Below are 21,666 nucleotides of genomic sequence, written 5' to 3' on the forward strand. Positions count from 1 at the left end.
TTCGTTTCTTTTTCAGCAGGCAGGCGAGGCAGGCGAGCTGGCAGGCAGCGCCGTTTGAAGGTGCAGTCAGACCCGAGTGCAGGTCTGATGCTTTGTAGTGATATTTCCAGCAGCACAATCTCATTACTTTTTGACGTGGGAGATGCGTGCAGGGGCGGATTGTCATTTCACGCTGTCAAAAGTTCCGTGAGGGAACGGAGACAGGAATGGAGCTTCAATGACCTGCGTACCTCTGGCTCATCAAGACTGAATACATTAAACAGAATAACATAGATGAGATCCGGAGAAGCAGATCCTTGAAGGTACTTGTAAACTTAATGTCCAGTCCCGAGGGATTGTTGAAGGAATCTCTTCTTATCTGGAATCTTTGTAATTGGATCTGTTTCACAGCCTCCTAAACCTGCCTACATACGTCCCTGAACCTAATTAACCTACACACAGCGCCGTGTATACACCCAGGCAGCACATTCACATACATATGTAAGACAAACGGGTCTTTGTGCTCTCAGGGGAAAAGTCCTGAGGGTACCATCCCACACCTCTCAAAGCAGCTGAGAGCTCCTGGACGTTTTCACATGGGACAACTCTTGGCAGCTTCACCCTGTAGGAACACTGAGGGGTGTCCCCCGAAGTTGATTTCACACAGAGCCCTTTCAATAGAAGGAAAATCTTTGCTCTGTTTAAGAAGCTGCCAGGCACTGATTGAAGCGGCTGGTTACTATGTGCACCCCAGCCTGTTGCTGGGGCGACTGTCCCAAAGTGCTTCCTGGGTAATTTTCGAGGTCACTGGTTTGTGCACGCCTATGTGCTGCAGATAGGCCCACCCTCATTCAAGGCCCAGCAGGAACTCTTTCATTAGAGCCACTGAATGGCCTCATTCATCCCCTTCACCTCAATTGGTCACGCTGCGTCTCTGCAGAGGGCCGAGGACAAACTTTTCTCTCTTTCCACTCCCTGATCCTCCACGCACCACCCACCTTAGTCATGCTTCACTTTTGTTCAGGAGCATGTGCTGGCAGAGGCTTCAGTGCTCATCTTTAGCTGCAAACTACCATGGATCTCCTATTGGGTGGAACATAATGGACTCCTGACACTGTGGTCTGTGTTTATCTGGATCATTGTTAGAAAATGTGACACATTATTTATCAGATGAATCAAATTTAGGATGATTACAGACATCAACTTTGTTTTATTATATTTGGAAAAGTGTGACCATTTTCATCAGTTTAACACATGCTCGTAAAACGAATTATAACTCATATTCAGTGATTTTTTCATGGTGCAGTATTCTGAGAGGATCTTTATGACTTCACAGTTCATTAATCCAAATTTCCTTACTCCTATTTCTATCTCATTGTTGCATAAAAAGCCCCAAGGAGCCATTCAGCAGAGCTCAGAGCCATTTCATCTCCAAGTTGCCTCTCTATTCATTGAATCGCTTTGCTCAGCCATGCTAGTGGGTCCTTCGCTCGCTGCCTTTTTGGGCCCTCAAGTGAGTCTCAGGTCTGGCCTAGTGAGAAGTGACTAATTGTCCTGAGTTGTTAGTGTGTGGGGAATGAGATCCACTTCAACTGCTGACAGGGTGCACAATAATTTTGTGTCTCCTTCCTCTCCCCTCTTCCTCCCACCCAACACCTCCCTCTTTCTCCCTCCCTGTCTTTTTCCCTCTTGCAGCAGATTTACCCCCTCTGCTTCTCAAGCTACTGAGCTGTAAAATTGAGTGGACGGCAGGCAGGATAAAGAATGAGACCTGGCATCGTGGACGCACTAACCTTGAGGAGGGCCACTGCTGCTGGCTGCACCTAAAGAGATGGAGACAGAACGTCAGCCATATTGGACTGAGGAAGGTTGAAATGAGGAAGGAGGAAAGACCAAAGACAGAGAGACAGGTGGAGACCCTTACTGGAGAAACAACATGACAGCTTTGCAAAGCAGATCTTAGTCACAAGGGCGGACATGCACACTGCAAACAGATGACAAGGTGTCAACCACAGAAAGAGAAAATAGACCATGTGACGTCTGGCCTGATCATTTCCCAGCTACTGCAGCTCACATGCACAGCTAATGTATCTTTAAACCTTTGTGGTAAAATTAATCACACTAAAAGCTTAAAATGTCTGCCAAAACGTACACAGTTTTCAGAAACATTGCATCATAAAAATGACCCCGGTGCATATTTTCTAGCAGTTCTATAAAAACCTTCCTGCGTAATGAAATCAGCTCATATAGCTGCACTTGGAACGAATCTGAGCAATCAATTACTATGAATCACAAATACACTAGCTGCGGTTAAGATGTGAACAAATGGAGCCTCAGTCGCTTACAGATGATATTAGTGCTCTGAGCTGCTCTCTCTCCACGAGAGATTAAGCAGGTTTGTACTCTCCCAGGCGGGCAGCGCTCCCCCCTCCAGGGTGCTGCACTATCATTTGCAGGAAAATTACTTCAGTAATGAAGAATCCAGGCCCATAAATCCTTGTGGCCTCACCTTCCTTCGCCTCCAAAGTCTCGCTGAACAGCTAGTAAAAATTCCCTTTAAAAAATTCATAGCGCAATTTTGCTCAAATCCCTCCCAGCAAGCACAATTATGGAACTTTCATCTCAATTGATTTATGTCCTGGGCTGAGAAGAGGAGGGGGAGCAGGGGTTAGAAGGGGAGAAAAAACAAGTGGTAAATCATTGTTTTTAAAAGGGAAGGCAGAAGGCTTTTTGTCACGTTCAGTGTGTGCGTTGTAGTGGAGGCGATGGAGAGGAGGACAGATAAAGGGAGAAGGAGGAGGAGGGAATGTCTGAAGGGTTTGAAAGCAGAAGTGAAATGGCAGACAGGGGGAGGAGGGGAGGGAAACAGGGGTGAAAGGAGCGGTATTCCACTTGATTAATAACACTAATCAAATTATACAGTGTTCCACTGTGCCCTGAAATCTGGGGCCATAATGTCCTCTAATGGCGAGGTTCATGGAGCTAAACTTCAGAGGGAAAACACGGTGCTGACTGCCGCATGCCTTAATGAAGGCAGTAAAACATCCATTTCCAGAAGCCATGAAATGAAAGGCAAGATTGTAGATGTGCACCCAGTGGCTCCCCAACTGCATGAAAAAAAAAAAAAAAGAGGAAGACGGTTAACACAAAAGACAGCGCCGGAGAGAGACAGAGAGAGAAGGAGAGACAGACAGAGAGACGTGAGACCTTAAGAAGAGAAATGAGCAGAGAAAAGTACAAGTGAAGAGATTTAAAGGGCAAGAACACCAGGAGTAAGGAGATATAAAAAGAAAAGGGGAGATGAAGTGAGGATAGAAAGACAGATTGGTGGATGCTCTCAGTGCTTCATTTCTAGAGAAGCTCTCCTTTGGCATGAAGACAATCTGCGTCTGCTGATTATGGATGAGCCAGGCTGCTTTACTATGTCTGTTATACTTAGTGCTGCTGACAGCGGCCACAATTCATCTCTATTTAGTTGCTGATGCACCTAACCACAGCATCCTCCCCCTCATCTATCTCAATACCACTCCATTAGAGGATTCCCTCTGTCCATCCAGGCATACTTTCTGTTGATCCACCTATTCATCCGTATTTCCACCCCTCCATCCATCCATGCGGGCATTCATACGTCTTTTCACCCATCCATTGTCCGGTCCATCCATCCATCCATTCATCTGTCTATCTGTACATCGTCTCATTCTGCTCTGAAACATCTGACACTTACAACAGTACTGCTCTGACCTTATCTGTCAGTTCGCTGCTGTATGTAAGAGGTTAGCTTGTTATTTCTGGGCATGATGCCAAAGGCTGTACGACTTCTTGTTGGCAGTGGTATATATCTGACATCTAGCAGAATCTGAGCACAACATGTAAAGATCACAAAGGCTGTGGTCACAAAGTTTAGTCCTACGGAGTCTCAAACCAAGTGAAAATCCAGACGCTTGCACTTACACAAAAGCATTATGGTTTGCATTCATTCTGCTAAATTGCACATGCTACAAACAATCAAATCAGCCTTTGCATCTTGAGGAAAGCAAACGTGCAGAGTCCTTGGGGCAAAACTTCATCTGGAGAGCAAGGAAAGAAAAACAACAAAGCTGAGAAAACACAGATTGCTATTGTTATTATTATCATAATTACACTTGTGCTTATCATGCGAGCAGCCTCAATCAGGATGAAATACAGTTTCATTTGATGAAGCTTCCTGTTTTGACTGGCTTGAGTTTGTGAACCACACACTTGGCTGGCGTGCCAAAAACTCAATCAGGCGCAATTACATAGCCATCAGATAGAAATGTAATTGATTTGAAAGCTGACATGAGATATAACTACATTACAGGGGAGGCACAGTGGGGAGGCTCCTCGGGGACGGGGCCTACGGGGAGCTCATTACCGCCAAGCTTTGAATTATTGAGTGCTAAGGCAGTGACATTGAGGAATGGAGGCGGGCGATTGGCTGTTACAACTCAGCAAGTGTTTATCTCAACTTACAGCAACCTAAGACATCTGAAGGAGTGATCTGCCCGTGCATGAATATTGAAAGAGGAGAAGTTGTAATGGTTCATAATTGAAAGGGTTCAGGCTAAGGTGCAGTCCACATCATGTCTGCAGGTGCACACGATACCTGCAGGTGCACAGCATGGATTCATTACAAGTTAGAATAAGGCAAAATTTAATAAGCTCTGCCTGTTGATTTTGTACTGGTAATAACTCTGTAATCGTAACTGTTTTTGTACGGCAAAATAAATGTTTGGTCATATCTGAGGTAGAAGAGTGCAGCTAAATAAACAGTTCAGCAGCCAAAAATACAAATTAGGGACAGATCAAAGTAAAATACACATCTGAAAGAGAGTGAAGGATAACACAAGAGACTCACTTTGTGTTTCTCATAAAACCTGCTCTCACTACCTGTTTTTTTTCTTTTTTTGCATTTGTTCAGTGGATCGTCTCGTTTCAGGGCTCTCATCACACATGATGACTGCTGGTTACATGTGATACTTTCCATATCTTACTTTCACTTTAACACAAACCAACCACGTCTCTGTTTTGACATTTGCGGTTGTTGCTGAGCTGACTTGTTTCCCAGCTAGCATCAGCACTGTACGTGTATTAATCAGTTTCTGTCTTGTGCCTTTCTTTGAAGCTAATTTTTCATGATTTTATCAAACATCCTTTCAGTGTTTCCACTTCCTGCTTTTCCAGACACAAAGAGCTTAAATTAGGTGGCAGCCTCCCTCGGGCTCGGGAGTGAGGAATCACATCTGCCTGACCCTGACCACCAGCCCATGGGTGTTCCCTGAAGTGCTGAGGGGTGACTGTTGAGAGGATAAAGATATAAGTCACTGCAGTGGGGCCTCAGCGTCCCCCAGGAAACTGGTGACGGCCTACCTCTGGGAGAGCTGTGCCCCCTTAGGCCTCTGGTGCTGATCACACTGTCTCTGTCTGTCTTTCTATCACTCTACTCTCCCTCCTCACACAGCCCTCCTGTGAGCTTTCTCACAAAAATGAGAACTCAATTAATTCAGTCGAAATGAGGGCGCAGAAGGAGGAGGAAGAGGAGGAGGTGGAGGAGGAGGTCGGGGGGAGCCTGGAGAGACAGAGAACAAGCAGGCGAGAGGGAAGCCTGACAGAGCCGCTTGTCGATGTGCGGCCTGGAAACGGTAAACAGAGCATGGGGTGACTGTGCATGTGCATTAAGTCTTTAGCCCAGTTAATCCTGTCTGCAGTTTAAACACGCCTGATGAACGAACGGCCCTCATTACAGAGGGGGATGCTGGGTAAATAGACAGGTCGGAGGGAGGCAGACGAGGGGAGGAAAAAGCAAAGTCTGAAAGAGATGAAGAAAGAGCAGAGGTGATTAAAGACATGCTGACACTCCATTCCTGCATGTTGTTTATTTACAGCCATGCTCAGAGGGTCAGGGCGGCTTTTTTTCTATTGGAATCTGAAGTTGACTTAAAGGAATGATTTATGCTCTACAAGAAATACACATAAGAGTTGGGCGCACAAACTTTCCTGAGTTTTGGGGGCACTGAGGCTCAGTTAGAGTTTTTCCTCTCACACTGGCAAGGCTGGGGCTTTGATCCCATGTCCTACTGCGCCTGGTTTATAATTCTATGTTGCTACAACGGCTGATGCTGTCATGAGCACTACACTGCTCTGTACTGCTGTGTCTGTGTTTCTCTGCAATAATCTTCTGAAATGCATAAGGATAGAGTAGTCTGTATGATCGATTGATTTCTGCTTGAGTTTTCACAGCAGTTTCAAGCTTATCATGTTATATTGAAGATCACATGCTGCTGTTTATCACACAGAAACTATTATGGCACAAATGCACCAAATACATCTCTGGTCAGGCTTTGCTTTGTTGCGTGTTGACTGCATACATCAACTCACATTGACTGCCTGTTCAGTTTGACACCTTACAGGACTGACAGACAGCTGGTTTCGAGAATGAGGAGTTCTGGTGCTTCCCACTCCAGTAATAAGCCTCTCTTCATTCATGTTGAGCTGTAAAACCCATAGACTATTTGTGGCCATTACAAGGAAGGTAAGGAAGGAAATGAAATGTATGGCTGATGTAGGGTTTATATTATACCAATCAGCTAAATTCAGTATTTTATGGGTTTTTTCGTTTGTTTTTGGGAAACCCTGGTCTCTAGCACCTTGATGTTGGTGGTTGCAGAGCTGAAAAGTTTTATAAACCCCTGGTTTGGGACATGAATATAAATGTTTAAATTTAAAGGAAGCACACATGGGTCTTACCTGTCTTTCAGGCTTACAGTGGCATGCATTGTAGATGTAAAGCAAACTTGAATCTTGAAATCCTGCACTGCACTGACTTATAACAACCTGTAGCCTGTGTTTAAACTAGAGGTGTGCACAAACTTAGGTTTAAAAAATGTTGCAAGCTCAAGAATTTCAGCCTACTCTATCCTTTAGTACAAGGACCTCGAGCTATAGCTGCAAAGTGCACTCACATGGACAACATAGTCATCCATTAAAGTGAGCTCGGTCACCCTGCTTAATGCTATATTAAGGTGTTACAAGCTCACACACAGCTCAGCTAATTTTCTCATAGCCTTGCAGAAAATTTGGCAGGAAACCAGCTGTTAGCAGGGGCTGTCGCCAGGTTTGAGGTCAATATCACATACACACATACACACACGCAGTGTTTCAAGCAGGTACATATGCTTAGCAGACTAAAATGCAACCACTTTTTAAATTCAGCAAACAATCTGGAAACGTTTTAAGTAAACAAATGTTTTCTGTGTGTCTCTGTGAATTGAACAAACAAATAAAATCCAATGACTCATTTTTACCACAGAACTAGTTTGAAGCTATAAGATGTTATCTCCAGTGCTGTGGTGTTTTAAAAGTAAACACTTCCCTGTGACATAGAGTAAATCTCAGGGTATTCTGGGATAGCTTTATGTTCAGTTTGACTGCGCTACATATATTACAATCTTTTACTAGTCCCAGAACCAGGACTAAGCCAGTAAAACAGGCGACTCGCCTGGTGCTAAATTTTTCATATGATAAATACCTTGCATGTAAGTGGTGAGGGGGGGATTGAGGCTTTCCAAAGAAATCAGCTTGGTACTAGCTCTGAGAGTGATTGAACAGCCTGTAAACACAAGCAGCAGCCTGACTTGACTCTCTCTGGAGACACTAACACAGCCATGCAGGGAAGGAGGGAAAGAGGTGGGCTGCTGAAGTTCATGAACTAAAAAAGGGAAAGGAGAAGCCTTTCAAATTACCCTGTCTGCACTTGGCCGCGTCTCTTAAACTGCAGAGTAAAAGCACAAGACTGTCAAGCAAAGTACGTCAAGTCAGTCATAAGACACCCTGGCTCAATGGCTGATAGTGTTCCTCGCATTAGCCCAAATTAAATGAGTTCTATCTTTAACAATCCCATTTAAAAAAGACGTATGATGACACTTTCACTCAGTTTTTCTTTCCCTCTGTAGAGCTAAGGGGAGAATAAGTTCTCCTTTGTGCATGGTGCTTCTAAAAGGACTTTTTGCTTAAGTGCCAGCATCTTTCCAATCTGAGCATTTATCATGCTATAAATCATTTTTTTCCAGATCCATGTCCAATCAGGACAGTGTGAAGACTACAGATAGTCTTGTTGATGTTGCAGGTCGAATTAGAGGCAATATAAGCATGAAAATGAATTAAGCACGAAATTTAGCACTCCAGTTAAAGACAAATCTTTCTGTCTTTACCACACATCAGCTGATATTGATTCAAGATTAAGCCCGGGGATATAAAAGTTATCACAACCTGAAAAATAAAAAAGTTATTCAGTAGTCTGGGTTTGGTTTAAATAAGGGCTATTACCGAGTTAAAAGCTTCATGTGTTTGATCAGAATACATGACGTGACAATGAAACAAACATGAGTGACGCATTTTTGACTTAACTGTGTTTCACTTTCTGGTGTAGGCTCCGTGAGAAGTCAGAGATATTTCTGAGCGTTAATTTCCACAGCTCTCAAACAGGAAGAGGAGGGGGGGCAGTGAGAGTTCAGACTCTGCAGCTACAGCAGTTTCGTTGGTGGTGAGCCGTTGTAAATATGTGAGAAAAACCACAACCTATGCGCCTATTGTGCAAACACGAAAGACCACAGAGGATGCTGTGAGTTGCTAAAAGGGCAGATTATCTATATATGGGGTTAAGCCACAACCCCACACAAACTGAAGCTTAGTCTTGTGAAAGGAAAATACAGTTTGAGTTTTCTTGAGGGTAAGAAAGCTGCAACACCCAAACACTAACAGACAAATGTAACGATGGCAGAAGGTTTTTTTGTTTGGTGAGGTTTATTCCAAAGAGATATCGAAAGATCTATGAGTGGCTAAAGCTTCTGACAAACTTAAATATCTAATCCAACAAATAGCTGTTTATGAGCAAAAGTCACATGCCAAAAAATAAAGATAAGCCTGACTTTTGAGTTCTCAGCAATTAAACCATAGAACCAAAAACTGCTCTGTTAAGTGTGAAAAAGTGCAACAAGTGTCACTCATTTTGTGAACAACGTTCACCAGTTACACGAGGCTTAAACCAGATCCATGCTTGTTGTGTCTCTGCTACATTGCGGTTTGTCTTGTTCTCCATTATGCGTCAAAATAATGGCTGTATTTCTAAGGAAGCAGCATATGGTCAAACCACAAGACAGCTGGGTTCACATGACCAAGGAGTTCTGGTTCTTCCTACCCCAATGTGAGCCTTTCCTCATTCATTTTGTCCTTAGTCGGCTCCAAAAACCTAAAACCTGTTGACTTCTGGGCTGGCTCTGCTTGATATGGTAGTTTAAAGTAGTAGCAAATGTAAACACAATTCAGTGTCATCAAAGGGTATTTTATTGTAACAGTCAACTGAATGTGTTTATGTGGTTTCAGTGCCCAACTCCTTTTCTGCATTGCCCCGGCATCCAGCATAAATAGAAGTCTTTCAAATTTGACCCAGTGAACTCATACCTGCCAGATCTGACACTCAGCCAGTATGTAAACAAGGCGTGGACTCATTTCTAGTTAACACATCGACTTGAATTAAAACTTATCAGATCTGGTGCTGAGATCTGCTGGATATGGATCTGCTGTGATTTGTCCATTAGACTCCAACCCAATGGACTTTCACTTGTATCTAACTCTTCTGGTCTTTTTGACCACTCGAAGCACTTTAACTTTGCACTGCTTGTCAAATTCAAACACTGATGGCACAGGCTGCTGCAGTCAGGGACAATCAGTATTAGCTCATCTTGTTCATTGGGGTTCAGTATATTGACCAAGGACATTAAAATGTAAGCATGTGGCTGCAGGAGCTGAGATCAAACCACCAGACGAAGACTCTATCACTGAGCCACAGACGCCCTAGTCTTGGTTACTGAGCCAAGCAGGATTACTCGGTTATCCAGGCAGTTCCTAGACTAGCATGCCAGTGTTGCGCAACTTGAATTGAACTCCACTACTGATCACTGAGACTTACAAGTTTGACAGGAGGACCTGAACATTTTCATATATATCAGGCTCTTATAATTTGCAACAGTTACCACTACTGTTCAACTGTGTGGTGAAGTGCATCATTTTAGGTTTGCCAGAGGTGAAAGAGAGGGTAGTGGGTTCTCTGCTTTGTTTAGTTAGAAATAGTCCAATGCCCAAAACTCCAAATACCTTGTTCAATATTTTTTATTTTATTTATTTATTTTTTAGCAGCAGCAGCAATGGTCATGTTATCAATACTAGGCATGCTTCCCAAGGTTGTTTCACTCCTCCACCCTCAAACAATAACTCAAGACAACACACTGTTTTGGATCAAAGACTGAGGATGTGGAATGATGTCCTATCAGAAATAACCAGTCTTAAAGCAAGATTACAGAAGTGTGGCTGGGACTCTCATGAATTGTTATACCGATGTTGATAATAAGTGTAGAATTTCTATGTTAAGTGTGTGAGTGTATGTCTATGCGTGTGCTTGTCTTGTTCAGTTATTCCGCTGTGTCAATTTTTTAAGTAGGAAAATAATTATAATAATTACAAGACTTGTATTAGGTTTCATATTATCACTGTTGAATTTGTACTTTGCTTGTTGCTTTGCTGTCACTTATTTCCTGTTTTGTTTTTCTCTGCTCCGTTTTGGAAAGTTCATTTTATGATTTAATTTGTGTGGATTTTAAATACATGTTAGTATAAATGGACCCCAAGACTTGTTGTCGCTACTTGGGTAGTGACCAATGGGGATCCAAATAAACAACACAAATGTTATTTGGATACTATTAGCACACTGCTAACGCCAACAAAATGAAATGTTTGATCAGTTAATGGTGGGTGTCATATGGAAGTTTTTAGATTCAAACAGTAATCCCAGGTCAGCACAGCTGTTTAGTGCTTTTGTTCTCTACACAAAATTAGTGTTCTAACTTTGATTTGATGACTTGATTTACACACAATAGCAAGATACAATTTCTTTAAACATTTTAATAAATACTTAAAACCATCACTTAAAACTGTTGCACTAGTAAACTATTAGTTCCTTGGTATGTCTTTCAACTAGTTTAGATGAATGAAAAAGGGCACCCAGCCAAATGTTCTTTCCCTGTTATTGTTTCAAATTTTGCCCCAATTCTAACCCAAAATATTCATGAAGGAAATTGGAAACAAAATGCCAAATTCCTCAAGATTTCAAAACAATCAAGCAAATCACATGCTGTGGATTTCACAACAATAAGCCTTTTTCTAAGAATAACACGCTGTGTCAAGGAGCTCTGATGATTTTCCTAGACTTACGGGGTCATAGAGGCTTGTTTGTGTTTTCTTTTCAGAGAAAAACACTCTTTAAACACCAAAAAAAGAGCAAAATAAAGTACCAGAGACACAATGCAGATCACTTAACTGACGATAAAACTCTTTACACATTGCACTGAAACACATCTGAATCTCCAGACACCTGCACCCATCTCCTCTGACCCGAACATGAAACCGGGACAAGAAACACTATGCATCCATTGGGTTTTGTTTGTCCTCCTGGGGCTGTCTTGGCTCTCAGAAACCCAACCCTGGCATTCTCCGTAATCCCCGGAGAGTGAATGCCGGGCCAGCAGCGTACAGATAAGCACCAGGTGATTGCATATCTGTGACAGACCACCGTAGAAGCCTCCAGATACAGTCCTGGCAGTGCAGCTAATTTGACAGCCTCTCTCCTTCCCTGCACTTTTTGCAAAGGTAGCTCTTGTATCAACTTACATCTGGACTTTTAGCTTAAAAAAAAACAAGAGCTGCAACTGATTCAACTGGGTGAAACTGCTCACAGTTCACTGGCTTTTGGCTGAGGCTGGCTGGGCAGACAGAGAGTATCGGTTGACCCGGACTAATTATTCATAAGGTCTTGTTGTGATGGCTGCTGCTTCTGTAAGGTCAAGCTGGAGCAGCTGAGGGGAAAACAAAAACATCTCCTACTAAAACAGAGCTGACACCACTGGCTTTCTACAGGAAACGGTGTAAGAAAATCTGATGCCTCAAAGGGGAAAAAAACCTTGCTTGCTCCAGTTCCTCTAAGTGGAAAGCGGTGTGACAGCCATACTGGAGCTCGGGTTTGATGCAATGGAGGATATGGTTTGAGACAGGGGCTCACACTTGGATATAACCAGAATAGTGCAGTCCCCCAAATAATAGCCCCCTCTGAGTCTTTACAACCACAGGCAGGCATGACTTGAAATTTGTAATTACAGTAATTGTGATCTCGACAAATGGGCCTCCAATTCATTCCTCAACGGCGAAAGTACAGGTTGCGTTACCCATTAGGAGTGCACTAAAAGCATTTGTGGACTTGGATGGAGGGCGTTTTGAATCCCCAGATGTATGCAAAAATATTCCAAAGGACGTTTCTAGATGTGTCTTTGACTGAGGCACGAACTCAACGACTCCAGCGGGGGAAACTGAGAGGAAGATGTGTAACCTTTAAGCTTGGGTGAACCGCTTTCTCACCTCTGTTTACAATCAAGACGAGCCACAAATGTGTCCCCACAAGTGTGCACACAAAAGGCCCACTCATGAGCAAGCACAATAGTGTGGCAATTAGCAGCTAGAGAGGAAGAATGCTGGATCGGTTACAGTTGTTGAATGTTAATTACAGCGTTTTACGGCGCCGAGAAGATAACGAGTTAGCGCCCGGTGACAGCAGCGACACGTCCTTTAACGAGAGCCGTGGAAATTTATGAAACTTGAGATCAGGGACAATGAGGCGTTACTGGCTTGTCAGATGCTCTCCTGCTCACCCTCCCTTCGTCCTAATGAAGGCAGACACTTGTTTCTTTCTCTTCTCAGCTCGTTCCAGCGCTGTTAGCCTGAAATGATTATTGTTCATCGAGGAAATGTACAAAAAAAAAATCAGCGGATTGGGATTCTGTCCTTGCTCACCCTAAATACCTCATCATCTCACATCAACCTTTCTATTGTCTGATCAGATTCAGTTATAGTTAGGAGAGCAGAAAATAAGCAGAAAACATGTGGACACATGGAGGCCAAAGATAAACATGGGGTCACATTACAGTTAATTCCCTGTCTGGGGCAGGAAACACAGCCAGTAGCTGGACAAATGTGAATGACCATTCATTCCTCCCTGTCTAAATAGTGAGGGATCAAGAGCTTGGTGAAATCCGGGGGGTTAACATGGTCATGTTGTGAAGCCTAGTTTGGAATTTAGGTTAATGGAATCACTGATAGAGCTCAGCTTTAATGCCAGCCACGCTTAAGAGGATCCATACCTCATGATTCAAACAAATCCTGGAACATTCTTCAAAGTTTCCCCCGCTGACCCCTGCAAGACTTATGAAACAGACTCAGAGAGAAGTCTGAGGATTTCCACCAGTCTGCACAGTCACAGCTAGCCACAGCCCCAGAGGGTGTATCAGCAGGCTGGATTCTTTTATGGAGTATTACATCAGTTCAGCTGGCACAAATGTCGGCCCCAATGGAAATATTAGGCTTGTGAATGGATAAAGAAAGCCTGTTTTCTTTTTCCTTGGCACATAATGCGAAGCATGTACAGTGTAATGTAGCTCATGTCTAGACTTGGAACTGGCAGAAATATAATTACATCACTGTTCATTTGGCCTGCTTTGAAACAGTGATATATATCTGAATCAAAGTGTCTTGACTCACTACTAATGCAGCCATATTACAAATTACACAGCAGCGAGATTGTTTGTGAGCATGAAAATTAAGCCCTGTCTCCACAGAGAAGCTGCTGACCCACCAGAAACAATTGTGGTGGGAAAAGCAGTCGTTCATGTGAGCTGCAGCTGAATCATATCAGCTATCCTGCTGGAGAGAGCAAAAGAAGATCCTTTAAAACCACAGAAGACGAGGCGCCTCGGATGGTGTTCAGATGTCAATAAAAACAGGTGTTAACCAGCTTAGCTAAGATGTTAAGAGCTTGGATAATCCTAGCCTGGATCCAAGAGGGATCCGGCTCTGGAATACTAATGCTGAGGACGCACCGTTAAATCACACTGAGTTGATTAGGAGGTTGGGTTTGAGAGGAACGGCGGCTACAGGCTGTCAGAGCTCAATTTGCATCTGCTGGCAATTACAAAGGATTGAAGAAGAAGGGATGTTCATGTGAAGAGAATACGACGGCAGTGAGAGGTGTCATCCAGGTCTGGCTCTCTTTGAAAACTGACTACATGTTTAACATCTAAGGCACCGTATCACATCAAACATTAGACATCATAGATTTGCCTAAAAATCAGCTGATGATGGTTATGTTTTACTTTACTGCAGCTTTGAACACTAATATGCTGTAATTATGAGTCGCTGTCAGCTTTAAAAACATTTCCTCTGTGAAATCTCTGTAAGAGAGAAAAAGTATCCTTAAAGGAAAGGCAAAAATTGCTCCAGGCCAACAGAGCTTAAAGATGATATGAAATTTAACCAGTCTTCAGGAGTGAGTGTATATGAAAACACATGGTATTACAAACCTATAGTACACAAACACACCTGTCTCTTCCATGTTTTTGCAAGGGACCTTACTTGCAGCACTTTGTTTGACGTAACCCATTTAATATGTGTCACCTCGCCCTGCTCCATACATTCATACACTATCTTACATGCCACCCCATAATCAAATCAGCATCTGGTGTCAGGGCGGCTTGCGGTTTGGGGTGTTCTCATTTGTAAACACCACCTGCCAGCTCTCACTCCTCCTCACTCGCTGGGTGACATTAGTGCAAGCGTGAAATGTGATTTGGCGTCGAGCAAACCTTTTGCACTGAGCACATCTGAGTCTGCCCACCTGGAAAGAAGCGTGAAATATCTCCGGTCACCTAAGTCAGGGGGAGTTGTCATGCATAAGACACAGTGGTGGAGACGCAGTCCTGCAGGATAAGCCGTGGTAAATCCAGCAGTGATGTAAGACTACTGATGTTTTTTTTTTTTTCTTTTCAAATGGTGTTTTTCCCTTTAAATTCAGTTTACTTTCAACTCCTGACATGCTGGTGACATATTTTATAAGTAAAAGAGCAACATGAGCTATTAAATCATAAATTAAATGCTGAAGAGAGAATTATATACAGCTTCTTTTAGAGTAATGGTGCAACTGAAAGGAATAAAATGCTAATTATTGGAAAAAATTTTCAGACGACATGTTTCTTGATGTCGTCCTTTAAACTAGAACAGATCCTCATCATCGCGTTTCCCCCTGCTGACCACTTTAGCTTCTCCGCCACAAATCTGTTGCAAGCTGCTTGTTAATCACACACATTCAGCTATTGATGCAAAGCCTTAAAGCGCCACACAATCCGGGAAGATCAATCATAAGACAATTTACGCTCGTCGGTCAGGTTTAGTTAATACGACGCCGCTTCACGCCTTCAACATGATCACACATAATGCAATCAGATTTCCATTGATGGAAAACCTCGGCTCTGATTAGATTTCCCTGTGGAGGAAGAAGATGTATACAGTTTATATACATTCACTGCTCAGCACTCTACTCCTACTCCTGCCAGGGAAACTTACGGCATGAAAGCCAAACGCCAAGTAACATGGAAGACCAGACACGTCACATATAAATTGCAAGCGTCTTGGCTTTTGATGAATGTCAACAAAGCAGTTAGCAGGAGGAAATGAGAAAAGGAGAGGGAGGACAGGAGAGGAGAGCGCGAGGGGGGAGTGAGGGGAACACACAATTATAAAAGCTTCATTTCTTCAGAGAACCATAAAGTCTCGTCCCAGAAGGGCAGCTGAGCACAAATCAATTTCTTTCAGTCGATTACAAGCACTGAGGTTCTAACCTTCATTTGTGAGTCTAATACTCCAACAGTTATGTAGAACACATACCAATTAAGCAATTCTGCTGGAATAAGAGGGCCGTGAACTGACGCGATTATGGAGGCCGAGCCCCTGGGGAGGTCGGGTTATCGGCTCAGGAGCAGCGAAGACGAGGGGAGCAGGCCAGGGGAGAACAGGGGAAAGAGAGATGGCAGAGGCAGAAGAGAGATGGAAGCCAAGGAAAAAGTCATTTATTAAGTCTAATACTCTGTGAAATGTTCCCATGGTAATAAGGCGGGGAGATTGCGTTAATATCAGGGAGCCATGCAGAAAAGGTCACTCGATATCTGCACCGCCCACCGGGGTCGCGCTGATGGGAGCTGCTCAAACACATCTGATAAAGCTCTCAGCGTCGTCGCTCCGCGCCAGAGGTCGAGAGGATGGGAGCTCGGGAAAAGATGCCATTTGTGGAAATTGCACTGATGTACCGCTGTGCTCTGACACTATTCTCACTGCTGGCTTTTAATGTGCAGACAGCTGTACGGCGGGTGAATGGAATAAGCATGATGACACCCAGTCAAAGATTATCAGGCATAAACGAACAGCTCGCTGCCACGTTACGCTTTTCACTAAATTCTGATTCTGCAATCATTCATCTTCACAATGACGTGAATTCACAGGAAAGGCAGACAGATTTTCAATATGTGTTTGCACACAGGCTTATGAAAGGAAGCGCATTAGAGGCGCTCTCCATCTTTCTATTGTCAGCAGCTAAATCTGATGCCATTTTCCTCCTGATTTAAAGCGGCTGCATGCATCTCTCCAGATATGTGCAGATCAACACATTGTCATTCACCGCTGAGGCGCACCTTAACCGCCGCCCTCACTGCCAGAAGATTTATGGTAATTGATAGCATGTGATAGGATGCAGCCCATAAACCCATGTGAGGTATGTGTTTCTATGGTAACCCTTCCCTCTCTTTGCTAGCCCAGTGCGCCTCAGTGTTTTACTTTTCTCCCTGTATTGTAGGCGCTGTCTATTTGGATGCCAGTGGTAGGAATGAGATGCAGATTTGTGGCAAAGCAGAGACACAGATGTTTCCTCATTGCCTTTTAATCTCCTATTCCCTGAGCGCCTGGCGAGAAACACTCCCCCTTTAGAATGGTAATTGGACGAGATGAATAATAAACAAAACGAAAACAGACCGTTGTTTATAAGGAGCATTTTAACACTTTGGAATGATCATACTTCATGGTTATTATTAGCAGGGAGATAAAAGCAAGCGCCGTGCCTTCTGGGAATAATAAAGGGCCGAGCTTTAACTCGTCTAATCAGTAGGAGACCTATCAGGGTCTGGAGGAGGACGACAATGCTTTCCTCATTACGGCGAGCAGTTCACAGTCTATCACTAAATATTCCTCCACTCGCTTTTCCTCCCTGCTCCACAAAGTCTGCTCTCATACCACAAAACAACAACTAAAAACACAACACACTTATTTTTTTACACTACACCACCCAAAACTGAAACATGAAATTATATATCTTCATCACTATCTTCTTTTCTAATTATCTGCCGTCCGTGTGTGTACCATATGCACCGTAAAACCACACTAAACACAAAGTGCAGCTTGCTGGATTCATTGCTTGTAATGATTTCATTAAGTGCTGCCTGGCTCGGTGTCATATGGCGAACACTTTCCTCCGTCTCCCATCTTGCCAAACATCAACCTCCATATCAGTAGGTGCTCTGTGTGTTTGTTGACAGCCCTGAGATAAATGTGGATATTTCGACACGGTGTGATATCAGAAAACTGGCTATTTGCATGAAAAGCCTGTCCCTCTTTCTCCCCGGAGAGCTTTATTACAGGAGGATATTTCAAACGCTATCAAATGTGCCAAACATTTACTTTGATAACTCCATCAGATGGCTCCCCGGGTTTAATGGCAGCAATCTGAGAGTGCTGCGGCACACGCCTAAAGCACAGACAATAATGGCGGGGAGAAATACGAGGAAGGGATGAATAAAATCTCTTTAAAAAGTTCATAAATAATGCACCTTGCACACTAGAGAGTTGTTGCCTATTTAACTATGCATGCCTCTTCCTGGTTTCCATGCTGGCGGAGACACAAACACAGCATGTATTGTGGGTCAACATGACAGCACAGGAGGAGGACAACCCAGGGCTCCATCAATCCTCTCAGCCTTGGCTTCCCACCCACGTGGAGCAAACCCCTCCCCGCGGCAAAACCTCCAGCCACGCACGGGATGACTGCTCCACCTTTCTGTATTCTCTCGCTGTGCAGAGGAACATAATGGCGAGGGAAAAGGGAAACTAGCGAATGGCGACCGCTTGCCAAAATGAGGGAGAAGATTTGAGAAAATGGGAGAAAAACAAAGTGCAGGACTAATTATCCAATTAATGTGCAATTAAGCCCATGCGGCCTAATGGTCTGTGTTGGATTTGGTAATAGCTCCGCCAGACTGAGGAGCCGATTAAACTCACTGTAAGCTGTTGTGCGCAGCAGAACGATTCAAACACTGTCTCCATGAAAGAGCCTAGTCAGATGTTACTATTACAGCAGCTGTCCAAATCACAACTCAGTAAAATAAATGTACATGTGTATACTGCATTTCTGGTGCAAGCATGCTGATGAGAAAGCCAAGTAAAATCCTCCAACAGCCCCTGACAGAAAATCCAACATAGCATTTCATTAAGATTTTCATTATCTGCCATAGCAGAGCTTGCTAATAAATGCTAATTATATTCAAGCTAATATTTAATCACACACAATTTCTCCAGTCAAGTCAGTTTGAGGAAATACTAATTCGAACGAACGCATTCACAGTTCAGTTTATGAACTCCAGCACGGGCGAAATGAGAGGGGAAACGTGGAGGATGTTTAAAAATGCTTTTTCAACTCTCAACGTTATTTGCTTTGACTAATTTCCAACCCTAATGAGATCCTCTTGGAGGGGTATTTTGGTGCAATTAATAATGCACATAGAATAATTAGAAGCATAAATATTAATCGTGTTGTGTTTCAGTCTGGTATAGGGTGCAGTGAGAGCATATAAACCTCCTGACTGCAGTGACAGAAGTGTCTGATGATGTTTTTTACTTTGAGGCCATAATAATCACATTTGGATTTATTTGGTTGTATATCTAAAGCAGTATTGATAACACAGGCAAATCTGGATCAAATTTTCACACTTAATTCTGGTGTCTGAAACTATAAGAATGAATCACAATTACAGCATTTCTCTTATTAAAGAAAGAAACAGTTGGAAACAACATTTCCATACACTTAGTATGAAGTTTTTTATTTTTTGATTACACTGCTGTGTGACTGTTAGTCACAATACCATACTCAGCTTGGCCCCGATTGGTCTGAAAAGCAACAACTTGGACAACCTGATCCCACACATCATGTAAAGAAACATTTGTTCCTATTAGCATGTTAGCTCAAAGAATGGGTGTAGTCAATTTCTCTTGGTGTTGATACCATTATTGAGCCTCCTCAAAGATCTGACTCATTGATTCTGCTATTGAGTCTTTCCTGCTATGTGGTCAAAAGATGTGATGATGTTTCTAACAAAACCGGTACTGCTGTTATTTTTTTAACATGTTTCTGAACAGAAACGACCCTTAAACCAATTGCTGATGCATGAGAAACCTCTCTCACATAACATAGCCTAAAATAAGAAAGACTGTGATGTTTTATCTATCTTTGCCTGAAAGTAATTCTTCTGACCTGACCTTGAACATATAAAATCTCAAGTCACCTCTCTAATCCTGGGCTTCCTTGTCAGTCAACAACCAAAGGCTGCACAGCACAGAGACAAATCACTGGTGTTACCTGGCTGAGGCTCTGCAACCCAATGACGACTCTCTCCTCATTCATATTGTCTCTTTTGGCTCTTTGAAACAATGGACCAGTGTTGGACATGGATTTGGTGGACTTTAGCCAATAAGTTAGCTCACTAGCTCTGCCAGTTTCAACAAGGATTACCAATGCAAATTACCGTATCATTTACAGCTAGCCACAAAGTTTAGGTGTGTTTCCACAGCTTCTTGTAGAGAAAAAAAGAGACTGTAGCAGTGGGATGAGCTTTCTGACTGCCAAAGGTTGCTGCATTGCATTGGTTCAGTTTGATGGCTGTGAAGGTTGTGTTGTTTCCCTTTCAATGAATCATACTGTAACAAAAGTTGTGTTTCATGACTTCATCTTTTGTTTTGGAAAAATCGAAGCCAAACTCTAGTTGTCTTTGCATTATAAGTCATCCTCTCAACTGACCACCAAAATTCTTCTTTGTGTCGTTGAACACCTGATTGATAATAATTTAAACATACCCAAAAACTCTATTGGAAAATATGTTGGTTTTTGTCTAAATGATGTGACTGCAGAATTCAAATATGGCATCATGTGAGGGGTCCCTGAAGACTAATTAGCAGACTCACTGAGCTCAAACCTTATTGATTTTGGGGGTTTGGGGGATTTTTGGAACCAGGTCATTAGCAGAACTGGCAGACGACATGTTGATATTGCTTGTTATCTGCATGGTGTTCACAGTTAGGTAGCCCAAATGAGCTTAAGAATTGATTTTGACGCAAATTTCTGACTGATGCCATCCACTTGTTAGGGTTATCTATTATAATCCCCAGGAAGCATAACTCTTTGTGCATCTACAAACAAGCAACATGCACCTCAGAGATGGGTAGTCTCAGCATCCTGTCTCTAAGCAGAAGATGACGACACACAACAATTCTCTCTTCACTGGCTTCCAGTAGCAGCTCGGATCAAATTTAAAGCTCTTCTTTCGGCTGACAAAACATTGATAAGAATGGCTCCAGCCTACCTGTGGTCCCTCATCCATCATGTTCTCACACACTCCTTCTCACCCACTACGCTCTGCTCGTGGAAGACGTCTAGTGCTCCCAGCCCAGTACTGCTCAAAATCTCTTGCCAGACTCTTCTCCTCTGTTGATCCCAAATGGTGAAATAAAATACCTTACTCTATACGATCTGCAGAGTGCCTTTCTACTTTAATAGATGCCTGAAAACTCATCTATTCAGGGAACACTTCGGCACTTAATCGGACCCTTCTCCTCTTTGTCCTCAGGGGTAGAATGAGCCAGAAGGTCTCAGACGCCGCTCTTTGTGAATATTTAGCGCTGGTTATTGAATGTTGGTGAAGGTTGAATTATATTGTTACAGCGATTAATTGTGCTTAGTTATGGCTACATTATTCAACATCCACCAAAAAAAATTCCTCTTCCACTTAATGGCAGCACCTGCAGCCAAATTACTTGTATCACTTTGTCGCAATAACTAAGGTTTTCCCTTCTGTCTAAATTCTTGCTTGGGTTGTACGTGGCTTTGGAAAAAAGCATCTGCTAAATGAAACTGTAGAACTGTAGCCACAGTCATGTACCTGAAGAACCTCTTATTATCCTGCAGACAAAAAAATTACTTTGAATATGAGGGCGTATTCAGACCTGGACTGTTTGGTCCACTTTAAAAGGACCAGGGTTCGTTTCCCACGCTGGTGCGGACTTTTCATGGGGTTGTGAATAGACACAAACAAACCCTGGTGCGGACCAAACAACCGGACCGAGACCCACTTTTTGAGGTGGTCTCGGTCCGCTTCCAAACGAACTCTAATGCGGTTCGCGGTTCTCCGGTGCAGGTCTGAATACAAACCAAGGTCCATCTGAACTAACTACAGGATACATGCACCTTTTGGGTCTGTAAAGCCACCGTAACTTAACCCTCTTTGGTTCATTCCTGATCCTCCGTCTTCTGTTTAGCCACGCTGTTGCTTGCATGTTGTGGGTCAGGACACGCAGAGCATAGCGTCTCCTTGCTGCGTGCATTCGTCTTTGCTGTTCCAAAATTTGAAACTGTGTTGTTAAGCCTTC

General features: G+C 43.1%; 1 protein-coding gene across 15 annotated transcripts in view; it reads right to left on the reverse strand.

Annotated features, from left to right (window-relative positions):
• fbrsl1 (fibrosin-like 1) overlaps positions 1 to 21,666 on the reverse strand; it is a 531,917-nt gene that overhangs the window by 122,191 nt on the left and 388,060 nt on the right. For 12 of the 15 annotated variants that reach the window (XM_074669463.1, XM_074669460.1, XM_074669461.1 and 9 more), the window contains one exon: positions 1,773 to 1,802. The exons of the other annotated variants lie outside the window; for them this stretch is intronic. In XM_074669463.1, the coding sequence (XP_074525564.1) occupies positions 1,773 to 1,802 (30 nt within the window). The remainder of the gene's footprint in view (positions 1 to 1,772; positions 1,803 to 21,666) is intronic. 15 annotated transcript variants of the gene reach the window in all.

The sequence above is a fragment of the Halichoeres trimaculatus genome, unplaced genomic scaffold, assembly GCF_033239565.1.
Source record: "Halichoeres trimaculatus isolate MK-OKI-2021-1 unplaced genomic scaffold, fHalTri1.1 fHalTri1_scaffold_5, whole genome shotgun sequence".
NCBI classification, from domain to species: Eukaryota; Metazoa; Chordata; class Actinopteri; order Labriformes; family Labridae; genus Halichoeres; species Halichoeres trimaculatus.